The sequence below is a fragment of the Lepidothrix coronata genome, unplaced genomic scaffold, assembly GCF_001604755.1.
Source record: "Lepidothrix coronata isolate B3197 unplaced genomic scaffold, Lepidothrix_coronata-1.0 Scaffold1, whole genome shotgun sequence".
Classification (NCBI taxonomy): Eukaryota; Metazoa; Chordata; class Aves; order Passeriformes; family Pipridae; genus Lepidothrix; species Lepidothrix coronata.
The window spans coordinates 9868625-9889011 of NW_016690181.1; the positions used below are offsets into that span (position 1 = coordinate 9868625).

General features: G+C 48.5%; 1 protein-coding gene across 3 annotated transcripts in view; it reads left to right on the plus strand.

The window, feature by feature from the left end:
* The window catches only part of LOC108494432 (USP6 N-terminal-like protein), a 77301-nt gene extending 58134 nt beyond the window's left edge, over positions 1-19167 (plus strand). For all 3 annotated transcript variants that reach the window (XM_017809017.1, XM_017809008.1, XM_017809024.1), the window contains 9 exons: positions 2461-2568; positions 6459-6568; positions 7192-7240; positions 8723-8843; positions 9716-9810; positions 11348-11413; positions 12795-12894; positions 14178-14330; positions 14519-19167. In XM_017809017.1, coding sequence (XP_017664506.1) covers positions 2461-2568; positions 6459-6568; positions 7192-7240; positions 8723-8843; positions 9716-9810; positions 11348-11413; positions 12795-12894; positions 14178-14330; positions 14519-15783 — 2067 coding nt within the window. In that variant the 3' untranslated portion in view covers positions 15784-19167. The remainder of the gene's footprint in view (positions 1-2460; positions 2569-6458; positions 6569-7191; positions 7241-8722; positions 8844-9715; positions 9811-11347; positions 11414-12794; positions 12895-14177; positions 14331-14518) is intronic.
* Positions 19168-20387: the final 1220 nt, after the last annotated feature.

Below are 20387 nucleotides of genomic sequence, written 5' to 3' on the forward strand. Positions count from 1 at the left end.
CCACTGAGGGTTGCACTCATTAAAGTACAGCAATACCAGCTCTGGGAATTCAAAACAAAATTATTTTCTTCCCACAGAGCTAAGCATCACCTACCCTGGCAGCTGTCAGTCAGTCTCTCCTAATCCATTGGAAATAAATAATTTTTTCCGAATCGGTGTTTTTATCAGAATTGGTTCATACTCCAGTTTCTTGATCCCACCTCAGCTTTTTCTTCATGAAGGCATGAGTGCTTGCAGGAGCCAGGCTTTCATAGGTGCCTTGCCAGTACTACTTTGGGGATGTGGTTCACCTTTGTGTCTCTTGATGCATTGCACTTCTTTCATCCTGATTTAATGACTCTCAGGAACTGGGTCTTTCACCTGCGGGGATGAAGCTGTCCTGCATGGTGTGAAGGTTTGCTGTCCTCAGAAGCACCTCCCTACGTGAGCTTGGACGAGCAGAACCAACTCCCCTGGATGTGCAGATGGTGAATTAGTGATGTCCCTCTTAAAATGTGGGATGCTGTTGAGCAGGATGATGGCCTTCTATGGGTGTGTCTTGCTATTGAGGTTGCCTTTTGTTGCTATTGAGGTTGCCTTGAGGTAGACAGAGGGGAGGGCAGGATCTGGTAAAAGATTTCTGTAGGATTTGGTCCTGGCTGTATATTGGACCTTCAAAGCTGGTGCTAAGCAGCACTTGGACAAAGCAAGGATTTGGGAAGTGCAGAGAATGGAGTTTTGAATGTTGAATGTGAATCCACTTACAGGATCAGGATACATTACACTGACACTTCCTGTGACAGCAGAAATACTGAAATATTTATCATAACGGGGTGCAAAAGCATTCTCACACACATCTAGTTCTCCTAGTACTACATGGTGATCTTGACACTTGCTACAGAGCTGGTTTATATACCTATTTTGGCTGGGATAGTGGTGTTAATTCTTTGCTGTCACCTAGCCTGTCTGCTTGAACTCCACCTCCTGTCTTGCCTCATCTTGTCCTGGCTCTTCAGCCCATTGCTGGGTTTTGCCCTGGGTAGGCACAGTGCTGCTGTGCAGACAGGAACAAAACAAGGGGCATGGGTCTGTGCTACAGAGGCTGCAAGCCAGCTGTGGTTATGGTCCTTATATCTTTGTGAAAAGTTGGCTTTAAAAAGTCAAGTTGGAAATAAAAAAGGCAATGTTGTGAGGAGGGTCAGAAAGGAAAGGCAGCAAGAGCAGATGTTCAGTTTGGTGTAAGAGATGCAAAGACAGTGCAGCAGGCCCACATCCAGAAAACCTTCTACTAGGATCTCAATGCTTCCCTGTCAATTGCAGCCCTTCTCTTGCATCAGCCTGGATTGCATGAAGCAGAACAACCTTTGGGAAAAAAAAAGAGGGATTTTGAAGGTGGGCAGGTACATTTGTACCAGGCAGTGACAGTAGCTCAAGCTGATTGCCTGGTTGGGTGCTGCCCTGCTCAGCCTCGAGCTCATTCCCATGACTGAAAATCCAGCACCTCTGTCCCCTCACAAGGGATTGTCTGGTTCTGACGGAGCACCACATCACAACATAAATACCCTCCACGGCTGGAGGTTGGGCATGTGCTGCAAGTCCTCAGGAGCCTGGCGGAGTGCTCCAGTTGGTTTTGTGCTGCAGCTGCAAGGCATTTCACGGGTGGGATGAATGAAAGGGTGGAAAATACTCCAAAATGGAGCCTTTTTTCTTTTTTATGAAGCATTTTCTTTTAATGGAAGAAGTCAGCAATGGAACAAAAGCTTTTTTTTTTCTTTCCATTTTACACTGAAATTTAATGGTCTCTTTAGAGAGAAAGGGCTTTATGGCAAGAAAAAGGAAAGAAGCATCTGTGAGATGAAGTGAACACGTGCATGTTTGTCCCCAGTCCCCCTCTTTGCCTGGTGAGTGCCCTGCACATTCAGGGGAGAGCCCTTGGTGTAGCCTGCAATCTGCTTTGCCATTTGTCAAGCTGTGAAGCTGCTGTGGACACATCTTTGTGGCTCTCATGGTGAGGGCTCTCCTCTCCAAGGAAAAATGTGTTTTTCTGTCAGTCCCTGAGCATCTAGATGAGAACAGCTATGCCAGGTCAGATCAAAGGCTTCAAAGCCAAGGATGCTGCATCTGGTGTTTGAAGATGAGTCCAAGGGCAAAGCCAGGTTGGATGGGGCTGTGAGCGACCCAGTGTAGTGGAAGGTGTCCCTGCCCATGGCAGGAAACAGGTGTTGGAAATAGATGATCTGTAAGGTTCCTTCCAACCCAAACTGTTCTATGGTGCCATGATTCTATGATTTTGACTGAGTAGTTGTCTTCAATGGATGTAGGTAGTCAGCTCATCCATCAGATGTGCCAGTGCAGGCAGATGAAGTGACCGGTTGAGGTGTCTGCTCAGATGGCTGCTGATCTGCCCCAGCAAACCATGGAGAAAATCTGTTCTGCCACCAGCAGGACCAGCTAACCTTGCACACGTTTCCTTCCCCGCAGATGTGCCGGCGAGTGTACAAAGGGATCCCACTCCAAGTGAGAGGCCAGGTCTGGTCACTTCTGTTGGATGTCGAGAAGATGAAGAAGGAGAACGAAGGAAAATATGAGGTATGAGCTCTTCCTGGCAAAGACAACAAGAGCAAGGTGATGAGGAGGCTAGATTGGTTGGGGAGGCTGGTTAGGTGGGGTTTCATCAGTCAAGGCAAGTTGGACCCGTGGTGCATGCAGGCGTCTCCATCTCCACTGGCATGGGCAGGAGAGAAATGGGAGTTCTTGTGGGAATGCTTTAATGGGCAGGAGGATTGCACGGCCCTTGCGTGCTCCCTCACAGGGTAGCAGCGTGGTGAGTGCCCTAGGGTGTGTGCTGGTGGTCAGGCCTCATCCTGTCTGTGAACTTCTGTGACCTCTGAGAAGGAAAGGCATTTTATACCCTTTGCGTTTTCAGTGGGGACTGAAAACGCAAGTGGTATAAACTCTTTATCAGTGGGAGTACATCAAGCTGGGGTCTTCTGGCATGTTAGCTGGCTGCTTTCTGTAATATGCTGCTTCCATCTGTTGTGCTGGGAGTTGCAAGCAAAGTTGCTGTCAGTTTTATTGCATCTTTAGGGAGAGATGCAGGAAAAAGTGAGGGAAGGCTTAGCAAAGGTACCGCTCACAGTTCCCTGAGCTCCCTGGGGTGATGCAGAGTAGTCACAAGTACCCTGGAGCAGGTAGGTGCTGGATGGGGGTACCCCAAACCTCTGTGTGTGCTTTAAAGTTTGAAATCCCCAGGTGCAGCAAGGTGAGAAGCCCTAAACAAGCCAGCAATCGGTTGTTAGTCAAGAAACCAAAATAAGGGTGGGGTGAAGGCAGATCTTGTAAGTTGGTTTAATTCTGAGCACAGGGTCCTGGCTTACCACTTAGATGTGCAGCCAAAAGTTAACTGACAGGATTGGAAGAGCTTGGATTGAAGGGGATTCTTTTATCTTCCATCTTCAATTCTTTATAACTGTTGTGAACGTTTCTATTAAAAATCAATATTAAAATCAAAAACTACTTTTCTGTTAAAAATCACTTCTTTTCTCTGCAAGTAGGAGAAAAGCCTGCCTTGCTTTGCTTCCTACCAGAACACTGCATGCTTCAGGCTTGGATTCCATGTCATTAAATAAGCAGTTTCTGTAGCATGCATTGAATGGGAACCCAAGTGACAGGGCTTCTTGTATTTGTTATTTTTATTTCAGGTGTTTTGGCTCCTTTCCATAGGCAGTATGGTAGCCTTTGGTTGATAATTAACTTATTTTCCAAACCTCTGTTATGATTTAGCTTGCATCACGTACCAGGGCGAGGTGTTGTGGAGACAATTATTTTTCAGAGGCAGGAGGTTGAGTGCTGCTTCCAGCAGGTATTTCTAAAAATCCCTGCCTATTAAGCGGGATGATGATAACGCTCATTATAGTCAGTCAGGCATAGATGTTACTAGCGAGGTGCCGCTGGGATGGGGGCACAGGCAGGGGCTTGGGGAAGGCGGGCTGGGCTCACTGCAGTCAGCAGAGATGAGGAAGATCTCCCAGAACACAGATTAAAATTGTGCTCCCTCCCTCAAAGCTGTGCTACACAGGCAGGGAAGCAATCCAAGCAAATGAAAGTCGAAAGGAGTTTATCTGTGCTCCAGAGGGGTCTGTGATAAACAGGAGCTTCAGGGCTAATAAGCTTTGCTGGATGCAAACCCTCTACAAGCCCATCTTAATCTGCCTCTTCTTTGGTGCCACCTGCTGCCAGTAATTAGCTCTCTCCTAATTTCCTCCAGGAGAGGCTCAGTGCAGATCCTGGATGAGGGGTTTTGCTTTCAAGAAGGGACTAAGCCTCAGCCTCAGAGTTGTGTCATGTAGGGGCTGGTCCCAAGGCCACCCCATTTCTCCCTGGGGTGTGAACTGTAGCACAAAAGCCCGGAGGCTACCATGGGACATGCCATGCTTAGTTTTGATGTGGGTGTGATGCTCTGCTCCTCTGGGGTTTGTTAGTCACAACTGGAGGGCTTGAGGGGAGCTGAGAAGGCAGCAGGAGAAACATCTTGGCCATGGGGCAGAGCAGAGGCATCCTGGCTTTTACCCACTGCTTTGTACAAGGTCTCTGGGACAGGACCTTCAGCTTCCCAGCCTCTGTTCTGCCACCAGCTTGCAGGGCTCACAGTGCTAATGAGCTCAGCAGAGCAACTGCAGAGCAACTGTGGAACCCCCAGTTTACTTAAACAGGAAAAAAAGGAGAATAACCCAACCTGGGTTTTCTTTTTTAACATCTGCGCAATTACTAAAGTCTTCTGAGTGCATGGAGACAACAAAGTGCTGTGCAACCTACCTGCTATTCAGGTGCAGTACTTCAAAACAAACTGAAGTAGGGTTATTTACAGTCTTTGAGAGATTGCCATGTTATTCTGGCAGGGAAAACAAGAGGGACTTTAGCAGGGAAATTTGAACTGAACTGACCCAGTGGATATGAATAATCCTCTTCTCTCAGGTAGTCTATTTGCTTTATAGAGGACAAGTATCCATAAGATGCAGAGAGCACAGTATTTACAGCAGGGAAATTATGTTCTTCATCAGACCTTCACTCTGTGGCTGCTTTTATCTTCCCTTGTCTTGTGCAGGCAAAAATTCAAAATAGCCCTTATACTGTTGCTTCTCCACACAATTGCTTTCAAGGTTGGAGTTAATATTCCCAAGATGCTGTGACTGCCCAAAATGTTGACCTTTTGATGTTCCCCAGAGCTGATGTGGCCACCTCAGGAGGTCAACAACAGCATGGAGGCACCTGGTATCAGGCTGACAAGCATTCATAGGATGGCAGCTGCTGGAGCAGATAATAAGCATCTGTGCAGATGTGTTATTTTCTGTCTCCTGTGTCAGCCCAGGAGGGGTCCTGAACCCGGGCTTAAGGCAGGGTGGGCTTGCTGTTCATCTCCGCTGCCTCTAACTTCCCGGTGGATTTCAGTCTGCCTAAAGACAGTCACAAAATGTATTTTCTTCATGCAGTTGGCTCTGTAGCTATCAAAGGAGGAGGGCATGACCACTGGCGGTATCTAAAGGCTGTGAGATGAGATCCTTGGCTATTGCATAATGGCCTTTGCCTGCAGCACAGGGCTGAACAGTGGGTTACGAATGGGACTGTGGTGGGATTTGTCCATGGAGCATCTTCAGCTTGGAACTCTGAGGGCACAGTTGGTTGAGGGGGTCTTAACTTTCATTTGAATTTTCATTTTTTTGCACTGGACTTAAGTCCTTTGTCTATGTGATGCTGCCTTAAATGATTAGCCAGCATGGAGGGAACATGGGAGTTCTTGGTTTTGGGTTTAGTTTCTCTTCTGGTCTCTGCTGGTTTCTTAAAATTTGCACCAGTCCAAGGGAATACCCCAGAACTGCTTTTCTAATGGAAACTCCTTAAATCTTAGATGATTCTCTTCTGCAGGGCAAGTAGTAGTTGGAGATCATTTCAGAGTCTGTTATAACAGTTTGGACTTTGTTATGACTGAGCCTTTGAAAAGCTCAGGGACTCAGTGTGTACACCTGCATGTTGGTCCCTTAAGGAAGTTTATCATTCCTTAAGCACTAACAGAGCTCTCAATGCTTTATGATAGCCAGCCAGACAAAGAAATCAAAATAAATCGAAGTGGAATTTAATTGTAAAGGTTTTAGATTCTGAAAACTCAGTATCTGCATTGGAAGATGGGCGAAGGCTGGGTTGGCAGCTGCCACTGTCGTAGCGTGTGAATGTGGGGTAGTGTGTGAATGTGGGGTCATCCCCTTCTCCTGGGCCAGAAGCACAGACAAGGGGTTGGGGATTCACCTCCAGGCTGCATATCATTGCTTACTGAAAGGTGGCAATGTCCCCTGCTCTGGATACCTCTGTGCAGCGCACAAGCTGCCACTCCTGCTGTAGGAAGCCTGGCTTCCCACTGTAGGGGGAGAGGCATGGACTGAGATGGTGTCTGACTTCTGCCTCTTGTCTGTCCCTGTCCTGTCCAGCAAATGAAAGAACAAGCAAAGTGTTTTTCATCGGAAATCAAGCAGATAGATTTGGATGTTAACCGCACCTTCCGAAACCACATCATGTTTCGGGATCGCTACGGAGTGAAGTGAGTACAGGAGGCTTCGCGGGGCTATACAGACGCTGGTGCCAGTGGATATGGGGGGATGAGCTGGAGAGGGGCCAGCACTCCCCTGGTTTGGGGTGGCCACCAGCACCCTGGCTCAGAGCAGCTCACAGGAGAGCAAAGCTATCTCTGCCTGCTCCTCAAACCCTCACCACACAATACAACCCACACATGTTGGGCTGCTGATTCTCCCTTCAGAGAGGTCCACACTGCACCACATTCAACCCCAGTTCTTGAGCCAAGCACCACCAGCCTGTTGCAGTGCTTTGTCCCCCAAGGTTACAGAGGGCTTGGTTTGGGATGGCTGGGATGATGGAGTGGGCCCATCAGGATCTGGGTGGGATGGGGTCTCCACAACAGATGGAGTCGGAGAGGTTTGACAAAGTGGCTTTGTCACTTGGATGGGTCACACCTAGCTGCCCTACACAGCCTCTGAGGAAGGTGCTTTCTAGTTTTGTGAGACCTGCTCCTTGCAGGAGGCTCCTGTGCAAAAGGCATAACTGGCTGGGTGTTTTCAGGGTCTTTGCTCTCTGTGTATGCATTGGTGTGGTCACAAAGATGGAGACTTTGGGCTCAAGTGTTTTAATATCCTTCTTTCTCCCCAGGCAACAGGCACTCTTCCATGTCTTGTCAGCATACTCTGTTTATAACACCGTAAGTAGTAAGTCCAGTCAACATGAATAGCGTTGTGCTTTACATGTGTATATATATATACATGTAAAGATTTTTAAAAAGCATTTTATATATATATGTAGACAAGTATGTTTGTATGTATATATATATACAAAAAATATATATTATATATATATATATATATATAAAATAGACACACACATATTTAACCAGTGGTAATTCCAATTTTAAGTCCTAATGCTGGCTTATACAGACAGCTGCAAGACTCTCAGGCAGTACAGGAGTCTTTGCATAGTTGTTTCATTCCTTTGTTCGTTTTGTCACCTGGTAAATGACATCTGGCAGATTCAGTTTGGGTGAGAGTCAGCAAAGAACAGGGGATTGCCCTTTGGCTTTCCAGCAACACTAGTTAGTCTCTTGGTAGTCTGCCATGTTTCTGCCTTCTTGTCTTACACCAAATGGCATTCCTTGTTATAAACACTGACTTATTACAGCAAACCAGTCATTTTTTAGCTGAAGGGCATAGGCAGAATAAGCCTAAACTAGCAGCTGAACCTACAGCCTCCATCTCCAGGAGGGGACAGTTACCCCATCAGGCACAGAAGATGCTCAAGGGGTTAGTCAAGGAGCCTCCCTCATACCAGATAAATGCTTATCACATTTATTTATTGTTTAATTACTTCAGTGCTCATGTGGCTGAAGGAATCCAAAACAGCATCAGTCACATGCTATTTGTCATCCCATCTCCTTGAAGTAGCTGCAGGCACCTCTTATGCTGGGTTTCTGTCCCTCACCCTCCAGGCTTGAGCAGGGAGCAGAGGCATGGTGGGGTAACACTGCCTTCAAACTCCTCACCTCCTGCTGGAGGCCCTGTTAGAGCAGGTCTGGAGGAAGGGCACAAAAATGGTCAGAGGGCCAGAACCCCTCTCTTGTTAAGAAAGGGTCAGAGTTGGGATTGTTCAGCCTGGAGAAGAGAAGGTTCTGGAAAGACCTCATTGCAGCCTTTCAATATATAAAAGGGTGTTATAAAAAAAAAAAAAAAGATGGAAAGACTTTTTATTAGGGCACGTAGTGACAGGACAAGGGGCAACATTTAAACTGAAAGAGATATGTTTAGGTTGGACATAAGGAAGCCGTTTTTCACAATGAGTGTGATGATGCACTGGAACAGGTTGCCCAGAGAAGCTGTGGATGCCCCATTCCTGGCAGTGTTCAAGGCCTGGTTGGATGGGGCTTTGAGCAACCTGGTGCAGTGGAAAGTGTCTCTGTGCATGGCAGGGGGGTTGGGCGAGATGATTATGCAGGTCCCTTCCAACCCAATCTACTGTGAGTCAGTGATGTAGTAGATGCTGTAGACATGTGGGAGCTGTGAATTTGGACATAAATGGTAAAGACATTGAAACAGGACAAACCTTGAAAGAGGAGAGGGAAGCATCGGCGGCCTGACCTGCTTCTACAGTTTTAGCATTATGGTAGTAAGTGTGTCCCTCTTGGCTCTTTTAGGAAGTGAGCTACTGCCAAGGGATGAGCCAGATTGCAGCCATCCTCCTGATGTACTTGAATGAAGAAGATGCGTTTTGGGCACTGGCACAGCTGCTGACCAATCAGCGACACGCCATGCACGGTAAGGCTGGGGGGGGATGTGGATGGGTGTCTGGCAACAGAAGGGAAGGCTGTTTAGTTGGTCAGTAGAGCCTTGTTTCTCCTCACATACTTGTTTAAAGTGGGTAAGGCTTAACTATATACGCAGCCTGACTATGGAGTTGAATTTTGCTCTTGGAGGCAGACGAGTTCTTATCAGAAAAAAATGTGTTTTATCGACAATGAGCTTTAGTGCTCAGTAATTAACACTTCCACAGAGGTGTTATCCTCCCTCCAGAGTGCTTTGCCCTTGGCAGTAAATTAACTCAAGATTATGTGTTTATAAGAAGTCTCACAGAAGTACATCCAAGAGGATCCATTAAATGTGGATGTAATTCCACCAAATGTGCTGTATTATTTTACTTCAAACGAATTAAAGATCCTTTCATCTTACTTGTGGTTATTTTATGGGCAGAGAGTTATTTTATGGGCAGAGGGCTAAGCCTTGATAACTCTGGACAGTCTTAAATGTGATTAACTGAGATTACAGGGCACTGCACAAGCTTGTGGTGTTCAAACATCTTCAGGTTTTCTCTGAACCTTGGTGAGCACTGAAGTGTGTTCAGAGAGGTCTTGGCCAAGCCAAGTCTCAGGCAGGTGGGCTGGGGAAGGTGCATGGTCTGGTCCATGGGGCTGGTTGAGAAGGACCAGCTGATGAGGCTGGTCTGAGGGTCCCATTGTCCATGTAGATGGAGTGAAGGGCGGACTCTGGGAGGGAGGTAGCTGGGCTCCCTGTGGTCCAGCTGACTTCAACAGGCAATTGAAGAGATGAGTTTCTAGAAAATCAGGCTGTCCCTGTCCCTGCTCCAGAGCTTTTCTGATTATTTTTTATTTCTCTCATCTTTTCTTGTTAAGGTTTTTTCATTCCTGGGTTCCCGAAGCTGCAGAGGTTTCAAGCTCACCACGAACAGATTTTAAGCAAACTGTTTCCCAAACTGAAGAAGCACATGGTATCTCTTTGCTATCAGTCTTCCTATAAAATAATACATTTTAATGCTAAAGCAGTTAATGTTCTACCAAACAGATGCACAACCGAACATACTTCTAACCATGTTGGACTGCTTCAGCCACAAAGAGGCAAACATTTATTAAATGGGGTGCCTCAACCTTGCTGAGGCAAACGGTTATCATTTGCTTGCTGGTCATCATTAGTGGAGGGACTGCTAAAATCTAAAGGCTTCCCTAGGAAAGCCAGGCAGAAAGGCTTACAGGGCCTGCAGCAGAAGGAGCTGTTCCATACAGCAGTGAGGCTGGACTGTGTTCTTAGACCAGCTGCAAAGCCCAAAGGCTGATGCTGAATTTTCTGGAGTCTTAATTCAGTAATTATTAGCTCCAAGTGCTTTGCTGTTTTTTAAAGACAGGAGACACATAAGATTTGCTGTTGTGTTTTGTTGCTCAGGCATGTCCAGTTGGTTTTCTCTCTAGCAGATGGTACAGGCCTGTTTGATAGCTGGAGAAGCATCTGCAGGACACACCGACTGCAGTCTAACGTCTTAGGCAACTGTTTTGCAACACCTGCTCCCTTTTTTTTTTTTGCCTTGTCCACCCTTGCATTTTCTGTAGACAGTTGGCATTCAGTGGCCAGACTCCTAAAGTTTTCTTATGCTACCAAAGGGCTTGGTGGCCGCCAGCTCCAGGAAAAGCTGCTTATATTGCCATCAGTTCCAACAGCTCTTGCTCCGTGCTACAAACGAGCCAGACCTGCCTGTAAAAGTGAAACAGGGCCAGGACAGGTTTTCACTTAATTATGGTCACCAGCAGAGGAGGGAGGGTGGGAATAACTCTGAAAGCTGCTTCATGCCTCCTGCTCCTGAAGGCTCTCCAGGGTTGCAGGTACTCAGCACCAGTCAAGAGCAAAGGCCTGAGTCAGACGTTAATCCCATGGGCTTCTTTCTCTTCCCATCCCCACCGCTTTGTTGGCTTTGCAGCAGCAGTTATGTCAGTTCTGTGCACGGGCAGAGCACTGTGCATCCAGCACCGTTAGACAGGGGTGATGATAGTGAGGTTTTTAAGACTTCTTAAGGGCTTTCCTTAACCTGTCAGGCTGTCCTGCTCATGCAGCAGCCATGCCATGCCATGCAAATGAGGTGGTGCTTTTAAAGCTGGCTTGACTGTGCTCGGAGAGGCTTGCATGGGAATTGCTATGGAAACAAAAATGGTCATCTGCAAGGAGTGAGTGGTTTGGGTTCCTCAAAGGTTTTTGTAAATCCCTTGGAGTAGGTACTAGGCCAGAAAAGCTTCTCCTAGAAATTCCTGTCCAAAGTGTAACTGAAGTCTGTCGACATTGAGGTTTGGCCAAAGGAGGGCTTCAAAACTGGTATTTAAAGCAGGGGCTTTGTTGGGAGACAAACCACAGCCAGATCCTGCAACCCAGACCCCCAGCATTAATGAACCAACCAACCAACCTCCCCCAAAGCCTTATGAGCTGTTTGAACTTCCAGCAGCCACCCTGGTGAAAGCCTGTCTCTCTTTGCTGTCTCCCCCCAGGACAAAGAGCAGATGACTACAGGGATTTATACAACCAAGTGGTTTCTGCAGTGTTTCATTGACCGGGTGAGGATGCTCTGGGGGTTTTTTGCTGCTCTGCTGTTTGCATGCATGGTTAATCTGCCAGGGATTTTTTCTAAATATCATACTTTGAAGAAAGTGTTAATATTTTATAAGGTGGGATACTATGCACACTCTCATAAGACAAATTAATAAAGGAGAAGCTAAAAATAACTGCATGTCACTGATGACAAACCAATTCCTGCTGCCTCATCTAAAGCAGTTGCTGGGAGATGGCTCAGCAGCAGCAGCATGAGCTTTAAACTTGGGAGAGATCTTTCTTTTGCCCACTGGCACTGCTGCAAAGGCAATTAACCTCACTTGGGCTCTGGAAACAGCATAGGGAGGAGAAGAGCTGGGGGCACAAACTTCAACAAATAGCAGTGTAGCAGCTGCAGGCAGACGAGAGGGGCTGGGACTGGAAACATGTGAAAGCGTGAGAAAATTACCCTGATTTGTTCAGAGCTAATTTGCCAGTCCTGAGCCAAGACTACTTTATTTTTAGGGGCAGTATTCTGCTTGCACACTTGAATGCAGTGTCCAGACTTGCTAATGTTTAGGACATCTGTGTGCCCCAGTCTCAATTTTCTGATGCCCTGTCTCTTGTAAAACAGTGGATGACCTCCTCCCCTTGAGAGGGGACTCACTGCTTTGCAGTCTTCCACTAAAAGCTGTATAAAATGCAAAGTCTGCAGTAGCATGTGGCAAAAGAGCTGCAATGGTCAGTTGTGCCAAAGTCTGGAGTGCAGCATCCTAAATTTGAACTTACATGTCACAGTAGGACCAGTACTGACTTTTTTGTTAGTGAGATGCCTTAGATCTTTGCTGGGAGGTATAAGGCTCCTCCATCACTTTGAATGTCAGTTCACTCCTGTTTGTCAGGTTGGGTGTGGGTGCAAATGAAAACCTCTTGCAGAGGTGTTTCTAGCAGGCAGAACTAAGTCTGTGTATAAGGAAAACCACTCCTCTGGACACCAAATGAGTGATTTTTTAATGCTTAGTAAGGCATCATTGGGCTTTCAGACCTATCCCGTAAATAGCCCTTTCGAGAAATTTGGATGCATACAGGAGTTGTTTTGTGTGCTTGCAAGGCTGAAAGATGATGGTGCTCCCTCCAGGATAGGGGAATCCATGTGCTAGCATGCTTGTGAGGAAAGCTTCTCATTTTTCTGCATTCATGGATGGGTTTTAAGTACTTTCCCAGCCACCCAAGGTTGTTAGCTTTAAGGCAAAGCCATAGATGAAAAGATATATTTCTGTGTTATAGATGAATTCACGACTTCCAAAGCCTAGCTGTGTTGTGTGTTTTGGTGCAAGGGGATGTAGTGATGGCACCAACCTCTGTATCATCATCCCTTATGTGTATTTGTTTGTGTATTTGAAACAGACGCCCTTCACCCTCACCTTGCGGCTGTGGGACATCTACATCCTGGAAGGGGAGCGTGTGCTGACAGCCATGGCTTACACCATCCTCAAATTGCACAAAAGTAAGGTCCTAGCAGATTGTGTCCCGCATGGCCCTGCGTTGGGCCGCCCTTGGGCTGCCAACCCAGAACGCCTTGCTGGCCACTTCCAGCGTTCTCCAGGCCCTGCGCTGGCTGCAAAAGTCACAGTCCCGAGCTGATGCTCTGGGGACAAAATGAGATGCTGAAAGGGTTGACATGCTGTGCTCATCACACACAAACCTCACTTGAAATGCTCCCAGCTGCCTCTTTCAACACATATTCTGCGTATGTGCCCCACATATTCTATCAACAGGCTTTTTAGGGGCAATACTGACAGCAATTGCCACACTTTGCAGCATCTTTCTTTGCTGCATTTTTGCAGCATCTGTCTGCAGAACTCTAGGTGGTGGTTCAGCTGAAAAGTCTGTAGAAGGAGAAGTAAATCCATTAATATACTTCTAAACTGATCCAAACCTGGGTTTCTTGCATAACATTAGAGCAGTGATGTTTCTACCGTGAGACTTTTGTGACTTTGAACCCCTCTCCTCCCATAAGATCACAGCCCTGCTCTGTCACTCTGTGGCCTTGATCTGGGGCAGGAGTGTGTGCTGGGAACCTTTAGGCCAGCGGGGTTTTTGGGACTGTGTGTGTTGGCTTCTGCAAACAGCCCCCCACTCTTCCTTCAGTTAAATGAAGAACAGGCTATCCAGAAATAAATCTTGAAGTATCCTGTTTGTCTGCAAAGAGCTGGAAACTGGCAGGCAGGCAGATGTTTCAGCTTGGCTGTGAAATCTCTCCTCCCTGAGGAATGTGTGGTGCAGATTGGCATCCCTTCCTGCAACCTATTCCAGACTGTATCCCACCCCTGCCTGCAACCCTGGTGAGGGCCAGCACCTCTGCCTGCATCCCTGCCTGCTGGCTGGTGCAGGTTGGCATCCCTGGCTGGTGGTAGCAGCTGCCAGCAGTAGCTGTTCAGCCTGACGCTCAGGGCCTGTCTCATGGAGCTTTTCCTCCTCCTAGAGGTATTGGTGAGAACTTCCAGAAATGGCCCAAAACGTGCATCCTTGTCAGCACAGCTCCCAGCCTCGCCATTGTCCTGCCATTGCAGAGCTACTGCTCAGAGGTGGCACAGGGATATGTACATGTATTGATGACCCTGAGCAACAGTGGAAAGGTGGGAGAGGGGTGAAAACATTCAGGCTGTCTCATTGCAGAGTGGGAACAGCAGCAGAATCCCAGATAAAACCAAAGCAGTGCAACCCACGCTCATGCTACCCTGCAATTTGGCTGTGCTGCTATCATTACTGTTTTCTTCTGTTCCCCAGAGCGCTTGCTGAAGATGACACTGGAAGATTTACGTGAGTTTCTGCAGGAGAAAATTGCTGCTTCCCTGCAGTATGAGGATGATGCAGTCATCGAGCAACTGCAGGTGTCAATGACTGAACTGCGGAAGATGAAATTTGACCTCCCACCACCAGGTGGGTAGAGGGGAAGGTGGGCAGCCCAGCAGGGACCAGAGCATCCCACTGGTTGGCTGGGAGCTGGGGCAGCCCAGAAAGGCTGGCACCTGTTGGGTGGAGCATCTGCCTTCCTTGCATTCAGGGCGTACAGAAATGGACTGATGCACAATTTGGGTCTTATTTTGTTTTCTCTGCTTTCAATGCAGCAAAGCCTGAAGAGTTTCCAAGGAAACCCCTGGGCCTGGAGCTCTCTCTCAATCCAGTAGCTGTAAAGGACAACCCAGCAGCCAACAGCCAGAATGGCCGGGCGGGTGAGCACACCCTGGACAGGGAGCCCCATCCTCACAGAGTTCCCGAGGGACCAGGAGGAATGACAGTGGTGGAAGAGAGGATTCCCACTCTCCAGGGCAGTGAAGCAGCGGAAGCAACAAACTTGCCTCCTCCTGGTGGGCGGCCACTGGAAGAGCAGGGCCGGGTAGAGCCCATTGTGGACGGGCAGCCGTCATCTCTTCTGAAGGCAAGCGAGACACAAGCCCATCATCACCTCCTGCCCACGACCCTGCCTCCAGAGGAGCCTCCTCTTGCTCCTGGCTGTGCCATGATGGACCATGGAGTCCCCCTCCATGCCCCAGCTGAGCACAGCTCCTTAGACTCCTCTCTCCAAAACAGGCCAACTCCTCCTGACTTGAGCACTGCTGAGCTTTCCACTACGGATGATGCAGTATGGCAGCCAAATCCTGCTGCCCTGCCGGCAGAACAAGCATCTTCCCTGTGTGAAGATGCAGTGCTTGAAGCACCCCCCCATTCCCTGCTGGGCAGCTGCCGGCGTCTCTCTTGCACGTCACAGAACGACGGCTCCCCTGAGAGTGGGCGCAGGGAGGCAGTGGACCAGGAGCACTGCGGAGCAGTGCTGCCGGGCAAAATGGACTTGAAACGCTCAGCATCCAAAGCTGCGTCCACAGGAGAGCTCACCAGCCTGCAGAATGGGCTGGGGAGCACCGCCAGCACTGTGCACTGGCCCAAGGACAGGGTGGCGGGAGGCAGCGTGCCCATCTTATCCAGCAGCGAGCCGGAGGGAGCAGAGCTGGGTGAGGGCTGCCCCTTCCAGCAGGCATCATCCCCTGTGGTGGAGGGGAACAGCCCCTACATTGTTATCAAAACTGTCACTCCCCTCCACCTGGCCCATGCAACAGAGCAGGACTTCTTGAACAGAAAGCAGGTGGCATTGCCTCTGTCAGAGACTGGGCACCCCCTGCCTGCCACCTCCACGCCACCAACTCTTACGCTGGACCCGGAGGAGGTAGATGTCCAGAAAAGCCTCCAGAAACCATTAAACGCACTGAAAGCCCCACGACCCCCTCTGAGCCCCAAACCAAAATTACCACCACAGGTTGTCAAATCTCACTCAGAGAACAGTTTCCTTTCAGGCTCTCCTCCCCTGGCAAAGATGCCCAAATCAGTGACGTTTTAGTGGAGATGGGGGAGGCGAGGGAGAGGAAGTGGGTTCTGGAGCAGCACCCCTGCCTCATTTACAGGATCCCCATCCTTCAGCAGGGCTGTGTCGGGGTGACAGCACAGCAGCCATCCTCTGTTGAGCTGTGCTTTGGTACGTGTGCCCAGCGAGGAGACAAAGCAGGGGCCACCAGCAACAGGAGACACCAACAAATTGGATTTGCGTCTTTCCTATGGACAAATTGGAAAGTGATTTCATGTTTTGTTCCTCAAAGCTCCCTGAGCCACACGGCTTGGGGGAAGAGGCAGGGCTGGTGAATGTGTTGCGTGTTTTCTTTTGCTCCTGCCTGCCATGGGTACCCATGGCCAGGGAAGCAGGCATAAGGCATAGGAATCCAAGATGCTTTCTTTAAAATGCCCCATCAGCACAGCCACAGCATTGGTTTCAAAGGCCTTTGTAGCAATAGATCTTTATTTCATTTCCCAGACCCATGGTTGTAGGCAGCAGGATTTCCAGGCAGGGCCATGGCATCCTGGCCTGCTGCTCCCTCTATGCAATTCCACAAAGCAGTGCCCAGCTGTACCCAGCTCCTGCCGCAGCGGTGGATGGTGTCCCAGAGAAGAGGTTTAACAGCTGCTGAGTCCCTAAGGCGTCTGCTTGGTGTTACCCCGGTGGAGGACCACCAACAGGGTCATTTTTTCCCAAGTTCTCAAGGTGAGAAGGCCAGTGATGAATGGTGAGCCTCGTCTCTTGAGCTGAGTGACCTTTCTGCTGGCCTTTCCTTCGCAGGTCCAGCGTGGCGAGCAGGCTCGCTGCCTTTTTATTGGCCAAACAGAAAAAGGGATTGCTGGCTCGGGAGGCCTGTCAGCATGAGCAAGCTGCTGGAGGTGTGATGGCATCTAATCACAGTGCCCAAGCTGAAGTCCGTTTTTACTTTGAGCAGGTTAAGTGTCAGGGTGGAAAGGGCATAGGAGTTGGGAAAAGGGAGCACGTTGCCCAGGGTCTGATCTCAGCTCTTCTCGTTTAGACCACGCAGAAATTAACAACCAAGGAAGGAAACCTGGGCATGATAGGTGCCCACATGCCTGCTTGCCCTTCATGCACCAAGTCCTGGTGTCCTGTCCATCTTCTCCCCATCCCAGAGTGTTGCTGCTGCACAGCCCATGCCATTGGTTGGAGGTGTGTGGGGACCTTGGGACACACCCCACTGAAAGAGCTGGTCCAAAATCCTGTTCCAGCATCTACTGCATGCCTAGAGGTTGAAGGGCCTTCATCGGGAAGGTAGATCAGTGGAAGAAGCAAGAAATAAACCAGTCTAGATGTGCTTTTTGACCTTGCAGTTCAGAAGGGGTGGCTGCAGGTGAGATTGCCACCCCTTCAACAGAGACTCTGAGCAAAAGCTCCTCTAAGTTTCTAAGGAGACTTGGAAAACTATTTTTTTTATCTCACAGGCTGCTTCAATAGCATAACCTGATCTGAAGCCTACATGAAAGCCCAGCACCAAACCTCCACTAAATTACTTAGTGGGGTCTAGGAGTTGGACTCGATGATCCTGATGGGTCCCTTCCAATTCATCACGTTTTATGATTCGATGATTTATCAGGGTTTATTTTGCCTTGTGTACGTGTGGTTGGTTGTGTTTGTAGCAGGAAGAGTGTCAAAGGGAGCACCCGATCTTTGTTTGGATGTAGCCAGCCAGACCACAGCACTCTCAGCTTCTGTTGCAACCCCTGCTCTGTCCAAGGCCCCATCTTCTGCTGAGCTTCCAGCCTTGGCTGTCCTCTCCCTCTGCAAAGCAGGGATAACTCTATTAGCTACCTCGCAGGGGTGTTGTGAGGAGTCAAGCGTTGCTGTTTGAGGAAAAGTGCTCTATGAATGTTCAGTATTTGTGTTTTGAGACACCACTGGTCCTTTCTAGGACAATGGTGCTTGAGTTGTTTTTAATTTAGAGTATGTTTTCCTGTAACTCTGCATAGTTAAACCTATCCACGTGTTAAAATACCTGAGCAGTATTTCAGGACAGATATCTGTTGCCTTTTGCTGGCAGCTCACTGGCCACTGGAGCTGACTGTGAAGCAACGAGAAGCATCTGAGGGCTGTTGGTCACATCTTGGCTTGGCTTCTGTAGCCTGGGGCTCTGTCCTCTCCTTGAAGCCTGCATAGGACTCCTGCTAATGCATCTGAGCATTTGGCTCATGCTTGCAGGAGCAGAGACCTTTCCCCTCATTTTGACCTATTTTCCCTCATTTCAGGCACACAGCCTTGGCACATCATGTTGCCTGTGCACCTGGGCTCCTCATCCAGCATGTCTGGGATGTTTTGCAGTACTAACATGTAAGAAGGTGATTTGCTCTAATTTTGGAGAGCTGTCAAATGCATAGTACTCATTGCATAGCGTTTGGTGTATGATGTTCAACATGAATTTTGAGGGGGCAGTTCCTCCCCTTCAAGACCTACTGGGAATGAGCAGCAAGGTCCTCAGTCACCTCTACGCCTAGGGGAAGCCACCAGCTGGTTTCAGTGACCTTTGGACCAGGCAAACAAAGGCTCCCCCTTTCCACCAATGTGCTTCTTGCTGGGAAGGTCTTTGAGCTCCTCACTGTGCCACCTAAGAAGCTTTTCTCCAACCTGCAGGCCCTGAAAGCTGGTAGGTTTGGGAAGAGGCCCTCTGCCACAGCTGGCTGGGAGCCAGCAGCGTGCATTGCTTTCCTTGGTGTGATGCTCTTACTTCAGCACATCAAAGCATGATCTACAAGGAGATGACAAATCCTGCCTCCTCTTGTCTGCAGACCTGCCTCTTGCTGCAGACAAAAGTGCAGCCATGGCAGGTCTGTGGCAGCCAGGATGGGCAGGACCTGGCCCATCCTCAGCTCTTTTCACAGGGAATAGGAAGGGAAGAATGAGGGTGGCAGCTCAGCAGGACAAATTAACTGGCCTAAGCCACTTGCCTCTTACCAAATTAACTGGTCTAAGCCACTTGCCCCCTGCCCAGCCTCTTATAACAGTGTCAGCCCCTTGGCAAAAGGCACTCTTACTGTGAGCAAACTTGGGAAAGCAGCTCTCCCCGTCTTAGCCCTCGCAGCCCTGAGACAACTCTTTGCCTTGCTGTCTTCCATGTCAATGTAAAGACCAGTGTTGTGGGTTTGGGGTTTTTTGGGGTTGGTTTGTTTTTGTTGTTTGTTTGTGATTGAGCACTTTGAGTGGCTGCAGCATCGGTGGGCAGCAGGAACCATGGAGTTGAGTTCCAGTATGGGACTGTGGTTGAGGTCAGGGTTTCTCAGCTGTGCACTTTGAGAACCTGGCTACCATCTGCTTTTCTTTTTAATTGCTTTTCTTGTTTACAGCGTGGAACGCTTCCTCCGTGACTCTTTCTAATGTATTATAATTATTACTTTAAAGAAACATTGTTATGTCTGTGCTTTTTTTTTTTTTTTTGCTTTTTTTCCTGTGTGGTTATTTTTTTTAAAGGAAGTTTTTTTCGGGGGAAAAAAAGTTATCATTCCTTTTTACGCTGATCCAAACTGTCCAAAGTATTTGATGCTGTGTTTTACATGGTTGTAATAATAATAATAATGGTTAAAGAAGTTTAGCATAAAATCAGACTCCATGAGGTTTATTACAGTGACAGAAGCTGCAGCAAGACTGGTTGCCTTCTCCTGAGTGTTAGCCTGGTTCCCTGGGTAAGCTTCAGCTGCAGAGGGTCCTTCCTACTTCATCTCTGCTTTCCTCCCAGCTTTTCTACTGTAGTTAAATCCAGGCATCCCCAGCAGCAGTGGAAAGAAAAATGCTTCATCCCACATAGCCCTGTCCTCTGCCACCTGAGCAAAGGGCAGTATCCTGCCTGCAGCTCCTGCGCATCCCATCTGACACATGGCTTCTTGCCCAGCAGCCCCTCTGCAGCTTCTTTTTTGGCCAAGATTTTTTGGTTGGAGTTTGTTTTCCTGGCCGGAGGCAGTGCTAGGAGGGTTGGACAGGACAGGGAGCAGGTGGACACAGCTCCTTGCACAGCAGGTGGGTGGATGGGTGCGACTCATGAGTCAGGACTGAGTCACGTTTATGCCAGTCACTGGGAGCGTAAGGTGGGGCTGCTCACAGCTGAAGATGAATTTTACAAAGCTGTGTGTGAGCAGTACCTCTGACATACCTCAGATTTCATGGCCAGGGCTTCCTGCATTTAGATGACCATGGTACTGTTGGCTTTGGGGTGTTAAATGTGAGCAGTATTCTAGCTTCCCTAAGAGAAAGCTGCCATTTGTTCTTAAGCAACATGTTTATAGTAAACACAGGGGCATCTGTCTCTGCCAGAGTAGCACAGAGGGCACAAAGACTGACAGCAACTGGAGGGGCCAGAATTACCTAAATGCCACCCTAGGATTTAAGAGTAGTGCAGGAAATTGGCATCCCTGTGTATCACCTGCTGGGTGCTGTAGGCTGGTATTCCTGCTTCTATCACTGCTGTGCCTCACCTAAAAGAGATCCAATAGGAAAAAAAAATGCTCCTATCTTGCTCTCCAGTGTCTTAAAGTTAGCTAATTTACATTAACTGTTTAAAACTTGGTCTGCAACACTACCAAAAAAACCAAACCTGCACCAGTAAACACCACGGAGCAGGAGTGCCCTGA